The 6,871-nt window shown below is 40.5% G+C and overlaps 1 protein-coding gene across 1 annotated transcript in view; it reads right to left on the bottom strand.

Annotated features, from left to right (window-relative positions):
* LOC105300309 (membrane cofactor protein-like) overlaps positions 1–6,865 on the bottom strand; it is a 120,632-nt gene extending 113,767 nt beyond the window's left edge. The window contains exon 1 of the mRNA XM_023537963.1: positions 6,769–6,865. Within this exon, the coding sequence (XP_023393731.1) occupies positions 6,769–6,802 (34 nt within the window). The 5' untranslated portion in view covers positions 6,803–6,865. The remainder of the gene's footprint in view (positions 1–6,768) is intronic.
* Positions 6,866–6,871: the final 6 nt, after the last annotated feature.

Genomic DNA, 6,871 nt, shown 5'->3' with positions numbered 1-6,871 from the left:
CTTGATCATGGTGTATAATCTTTTTAATATGATGCTGTATTCGGTTCGCTAGTATCGTATTTAGAATTTTTGCATCTGCGTTTATCAGAGATATTGGTCTTTAGTATTCTTTATTTGTGTTATCCTTACCACGTTTTGGTATCAGAGTAATATTGGCTTCATAAAATGTGTTTGGAAGTATTGCCTCCTCTTCAATTTTTTGGAAGTGTTTGAGAATAGATATTAAATCTTCTTTGAATGTTTGGTAGAATTCACTAGTAAAGCCATCTGGTCCTGGACTTTTGGTAGGTTTTTGATGATTGTTTCAATGTCCGTACTGCTGATCCATCTATTTAGATTTTCCAGTTCTTCTTGATTCAGTCTAGGAAGGTTGTATTTTTCTAAGTACTGGCCCATTTCTTCCAGGTTATTATATTTGGTGTGATATAGTTTTTCATAGCATTCTTGTATGATCCTTTGTATTTCTACGCTATCAGTCATAATTTCTCCTCTTTCATCCCTGATTTTGTTTATTTGTATCCTTTCTCTTTTTTCTTTAGTGAGTCTAGCCAGGGGTTTGTCAATTTCATTAACCTTCTCAAAGAACCAGCTCTTTGTTGCATTTATTTTTTCTATTTTTTTGTTTGTTTTCAACTTCATTTATTTCTGCTCTAATTTTGAATATTTCTTTCCTTCTGCTGCCTTTAGGCTTCAATTCTTCTTCCTTTCTAGTTTTTTAAGATGAATCATTAGGTTGTTTATTTGGGCTCATTCTTGTTTTTGGAGATAGGCCTGTAATGATATGAACTTTCCTCTTATGACCGCTTTTGCTGTGTCCCAAAAGTTTTGATATGTTCTACTATAATTATCATTCGTTTCTATGTATCTCTTAATCTTTTTTATTTCTTCCCTGACCCAGTTATTCAAATAGCATGTTGTTTAATCTCCATGTATTTGTGGTTCTTCCTGATTTCTTTCTGCAGTTGATCTCTAGTTTCAAAGCATTATGATCAGAGAATATGGTTGGTATGATTTCAACCCTCTTATATTTGTTGAAGCTATCTCTGTGTCCCCGTATTTGGTCGATTCTTGAGAATGTTCCATGTGCACTAGAGAAGAATGTATAAACAGCTGTTTTGGAATGGAAGGCTCTGTCAATGTCAATTATGTCCACTTGGTCTATGTATCATTTAAGGATGTTATTTCCTTATTGATTTTCTGTTTGGATGATCTGTCCATATCCGACAGTGGGGTATGTAGGTCCCCCACTATGATGGTGTTTTGGTTCGTTTCTCCCTTTAGTTCTGTTAGTAATTGCTTTACATATTTTGGGGATCCCTTTTTGGGAGCATAGATATTAATAAGTGTTATGTCTTCTTGGTGTATGATTCCCTTTATCATTATGAAGTGTCCCTCGGTATCTTTATCTTTTTCATTTTGAAGTCTGTTTCGTCTGATATTAGTACTGCTACTCCCGCTTTTCTCTGAATGCCATTTGCTTGAAATATCATTTTCCACCCTTTCGCTTTCAGTTTATATTTGTTTTGGAACTGAGATGTGTCTCCTGGAGGCAGCATATGGTTGGGTTTTGTTTTTTTGATCCATTCTGCAACTCTGTGCCTTTCTGTTGGTGAGTTCAGTCCAATTACATTTAGGGTGATTATTGAAATATGAGGTCTTTTTATAGACATTTTATCTCTTGCTTTCTGGTAGCTCAGTGTTTCCATTGCTTCTTTTTCCCTGTATTTCTGTTTTGTTTATTTTTGTTGGCTTTTGTGGGGTTTCCCTCTGGTTCTTCTTGTTTTATGTTATATACTTTAGTTCTGAATTTTTGGTGTGTGGTCACCATTATGAATACGAAAAGGATAGTTATATATATATACAGTTGTCCATTTTCTTCTGCACGTGCCTTATCTCCATTCCCCTTTGAGAATCTGGATCTTTGAATCTCTCTCTTTTCAGTCATTGTTATCTCAATTTGTCCCTGTCTGCTGAACGTTCATTATGATCTTGTTAAAACAATTCTCTTATTATTTAAGCTTATAATGCCCTGTTTTTAGTAAGGGTTGCACTCCTCTGCTTCTATTTGCGTGATAGTCGCTTTACTCCTAATTATGTATTTTTTTGTCATTTTGTTTTAGATGAACTGATGCCTTTCAGTATTTCTTGTAATGCAGGCCTCGTAGTGGAAAATTCCCTCAATTTTTGTATGTCTGGAAAGGTCTTAATTTCTCCTTCATACCTAAAGGAAAGCTTAGCTGGAAACATTATTCTAGGCTGGTAGTTCCTTTCACTTAGTAGTTTAAATATTTCATTCCATTCCCTTTTGGCTTGTAACGTTTGCGCTGAGAAGTCTGAGGATAATCTAATGGGTTTACTTTTATAAGTTACCATTTTTTTCTCGCTGGCTGCCTTCAGAAGTCTATCTTTGTCGTTGATTTTTGATAACTTTCATACAATGTGTCTTGGTGAAGGCCTTTTTCGGTTGAGATAATTGGGTGTTCTGTTGATTTCTTGAATTCCAATCTCTAGCTTATTCCTTAGATTTGGGTAATTCTCGTCAACTATTTTCTGAAAGTGCTTTCTAGTCCCTGCTCCTTTTCCTCACCTTTGGTAATGCCCATTGTTCTTATGTTTCCTCTCCTGAAGGTATCAGCTAGTTCTTGAATTTCTCTTTCATTATTTTTCATTCTTTGGTTTCTCTCTTTTTTCTTCTGATTTATTTCTAGATTTCTGTCTTCGATATCACTATTTCTTTCTTTCATTTGGTCGACTCTATTTCCCAACCTTGCCATTTCATTTTTCAACTCTTGCAGTGTGGTTTTTATCTCCAGAATATCTATTACTTTCTTCTTGAGGGTTTCAATCTCCTTGCTCTACTCATCCAGTTGTTTTTTCAATTCCTTAAATTGTTGATATGACTTGTTTCGGATCTCACTGAGTTTCTTCAGAAGTATCATCCTGAATTCTCTGTCATTTAAGTCGCATACTTCTATGTCTGTAAGCTTATTTTCTGGAGATTTTTCTCTTTCTTTCTGAGATACCTTGTCACTTTGGCTGTCCATGGTATTTAATGGTCTATTTCTCTGCCTGGGCATTAATGGAAGTGTATTGTGTTGTTTTTCTAGAAAGAAGATATATTATATATAAAGGTATCTCTTTAGCCTGTTGCAAAAAAGGCGCCTTTTTTTGGTTTCCAGTAGGTGGCGTCTAAGCCTCTTAGATCCCTGCTTTGTATAAAGCCTTAAAACGCCATTTAAGAAACAAAAAATTTGTAGTTATTTAATCGTGCTTGCTACCCTCAGTTTCAGATCCTGTCGACAGTCTTGGTAGGGTTTGCTCAGATTCCCATGGGGTTCCGCGGTAATCGGACTCCGGGGTTTGGGGGGAGGTGCCATCTGAGTTGGAGTGTGGCGGCTGCGGCACAGCTGTTTTGCACCCAGGGTCGATAAAAATCAGCTGCTTCTCTGCAGTCTCCTCTGCTTCTCTGTCCTCTGACCTGATGTCTGGGCCTTTCCACCCAGCGTGGCAGCTCATAGCAGACCCAGGCTGGGCTGTTCAGGGAAGTTCCCGTAACTTCACCCCTCCCACTCCTCCTGCAGGGAGCTCGGGGGCTATGAGAGGCAGCTTCTTTATTACTACTGGTCCATCGCCAGACACCGGGGGTTCTGACCTGTGGTAGCTCTTATGCGCAGATCCCACGCTCAGATGTGCTGGTGTGCAGTTTGGGTGTTTTTTTTTTGTTGAGTTTTAGATGTTCAGCTTATTGTTGTTTCAAGGGGAGAGATCTGGGGACATCTCTCACTCTACCATGTTTCCCCACATTCCTTTATAACTTTAAAATTGCAAATATTAAGCACTACCTGTGCCAACCATTGTTTTAAGTGCTTTTTACTAACTTAAACTTCATAATCACCTAGCACAGTGTGTCCCTCATAGTCGCTATTCAAGAAACTTTGGTGCTCAATGTACCACTGCTGTCAAACAGAAAACAATGGTGAAGGATATACTATAATGAATATTTAAAATCATCATTTTGAAGATTTATGCACTGGAGAAATTCGGGGCCATGTAATGTCTTTTGTTGCCTATCTCCCAGTGTCCAGCAACCTAGCAATTGACAGGATAAGGACTGCTGTCTTTGCATTGTAATATGCAGACTTAGAAAACTACTATGTAAGCACGTGTTGACCTTATCTGCTTTAATTAGAAAGAAAGAAAAGACAATAGGCAGAAGACACCACACATAACAGGAGATTTGGGTTTTGTCCAAAAAAAGCAAACTTCTCCTGGAGAAATGAGATTGGTCTCCAAAATTTGACAAATGTTCTCTGCTGCTACTTTAAACCATTTGGCCACTACCTCTGAGATGGCAAGCCTCCCAGGCACAACATTGTCTGCTTACAGAACCTTCTCCGCCTGAGCTGCTTCGAAGGTAAAATGTTTATTTTATCCACATATGTTCCCTTCCCAGCATATCGAGTTCTCATTTTTTTACTTTCTCTAAGTTTTAGTTTATCCCGATTTTACCTTTTAATCTTCAACTTAACCTTGTTTTTCCTCCTCTTCATTTCTAGTTTTGCCACCTTCCCTGCTGGACCCTATTCACTTTATCTATCCTCTATTGCAAAAGCTCTCAACAGCTCCTTCAGCTTCTAGCTTTAGGTCTATTCTAAAGTTAATTCTTCTTTTAAAAATTCCTCTCATTTCCTTCTTACCACCATGGTTGCCTCCCCTCCCCCCATAGAAATGAACTTTTTAATCATCAATTACAACATAACTGGAGTGTCTACAGGCCTGCAGACTTTTCATTAACAGGGAAAGACAGAAGGAATTTTTCCTGGGCTCCAAGTCCCAGCTGACATTATACTTAATTTCCTGGTACTTAATAGCTATAAAAATATGTTGAGACCAAGGCAAAAAATTGGGCATTGGCAACCACAAGTGTGACAAGACAGACAGGACCTCTGTATTCTAGTGGAGAAAGAACAGAAGAGTTTTGGAAGAGTGATAAGTTAAGGGGTTTTTAAGCTGGAGTGGGTGTTTCTCACTGATGTAGTTTGCCTAGAGAAGTCCCTGAGAGTGTAAGATTGCAGCTGAGTTTGAAAAATAAGGAATCCACAATGCAAGAGGCAGGAGGAGAATGCTTCTAGACTGAAGGAAGAAACATACAGAAGCCGCAGAGTGGCAGTTTGGCCTGTCTGATGAGCAGAAAAGTCCTTCTTTCCACCAGTCATTTGTTAAATGCTGTCAGAGAATCATGCTCCTTCCCTCCAAATCACATCTCTTGGGCTATAACATGTTGGTATTACGGTATGGTTACCATCCACCGCTACCAATAAATTTTAGCAAATATTTACTGATTGCCTACCGTGTGCCTGAAACTGGGGATCTAACAGTGAGCAAAACACAGTCCCTGTTAACCTTTGTGTGTGTGCATGCTTGCAAACAGACAAATAGAGAAATAAGGATCATGAAAATAGAAAGGGCTTATTATGTATGGCTCACCAGTGTATCCTCAAGACCAGCACAGGACCTGGCACATGCAAGGCTGCTGCTAAGAAAAGAATGCAGCATATAAACTTCTACATATAATGAGAGCCTAAAAATAAGTTGGGCATAGAATCCCACATGCATATAAAGATAAAAGGAAATACACTAGACTTTAAGAATGGCTGTCCTTTGATTGTGTATGTTTTATAAAATAAGCATGTTTTCTTAGCATACATATATTTTAATACTCATTATTTTCAATAAAACACGAATCAAACTTAGTGGATGGCCTTCTGCTTTAGTTTATGAGCTGTTAGGAGAAAACTCTGTTAACGTTATTTATCGATCATTTCTTAAGAGTCTCATTTCTTAGTAGGTTTTTCTAGGTTGTTTTGCATTTCCCCTCAAACAGGACCCAACCTAATTAAGAAAAAGAAAGAAAGAAAAAAAAGAAAAGGAAAGAAAGAAAAAAGAAAAATAACGTCCAAAAGACATTAGGGAATAGAATAGGATACTGCCTATATTGATTTATGGGCGTGGCGGGGGGGCAGGAAACCAAGCTAAACCAAAACAAAACAGCCTGCACACCTGCACAGCAAACCATTACGATTTGGGGGCCACAAGGAGCCTATTACCTTTATATACAAAAAGCACCGTGCGTCATTCCCTCTGAACCCCAGGCACCCAGAACCTGCTCTCACTCAAGGGCTCCACGCACAAGACTCCCCAGATGCCACAAAAAGCAAGCAAAGGGTCCTTGCCCACACTCCATATCGATGGTCTCGCCACTCTCTAAAGCAAGCACCCAGTAACACGGACCGTGTTACACAGCCCAACCCGGCCACTCACCAAGGCATCACCCGTCCACCGAATACAGCGCAAATATCCTCAGGGGCACAGAAGGGACCTAACATTCCAGTGCACTCGTGGACGAGCCCTCACCTTGAACGTTCGGTCCGCGCTCCCCAGCCCCTTTGGCTCAATCCCCAAACACCTGCAAACTCGAATTTCAAAGGACACACCTTGGCCGGGGGCAAATACCGGTTACGCCCACCACCGAACAACGTCCGCCGCGCCCACTACGTGGTCCCCACTCCCGCAGATCCGCGCACAGCACAGTCCAGGGAATCTCTGGCTAGGCCTTCACCCCAACTCCCTAACACCCGGGTCGGACCAACCCCGCGCCTCCGACCCGACCCACCAAGCCAAGCTCCCTCCCCGCCCTGGTTCCAGTCGGCCTGTTCCACAACCCGCTCCAGTTCGCCCTCGGAGCGCACACCCGCTCCAGGCCCCTACCGGAGGATGTGGGTAACAGCAGGACTAGAGCCATCAAAAGGATCCCAAGGAAGCTCCAAGAATCAAAGGGGCTCTCGGGGAGGCGGAGAGGTGCAGTGCGCGG

This window comes from Pteropus vampyrus, unplaced genomic scaffold, assembly GCF_000151845.1.
Source record: "Pteropus vampyrus isolate Shadow unplaced genomic scaffold, Pvam_2.0 Scaffold207, whole genome shotgun sequence".
Taxonomy (NCBI): domain Eukaryota; kingdom Metazoa; phylum Chordata; class Mammalia; order Chiroptera; family Pteropodidae; genus Pteropus; species Pteropus vampyrus.
Note: the sequence above shows the minus strand (reverse complement) of the source record. Positions and strands in the feature narration are given on the sequence as shown.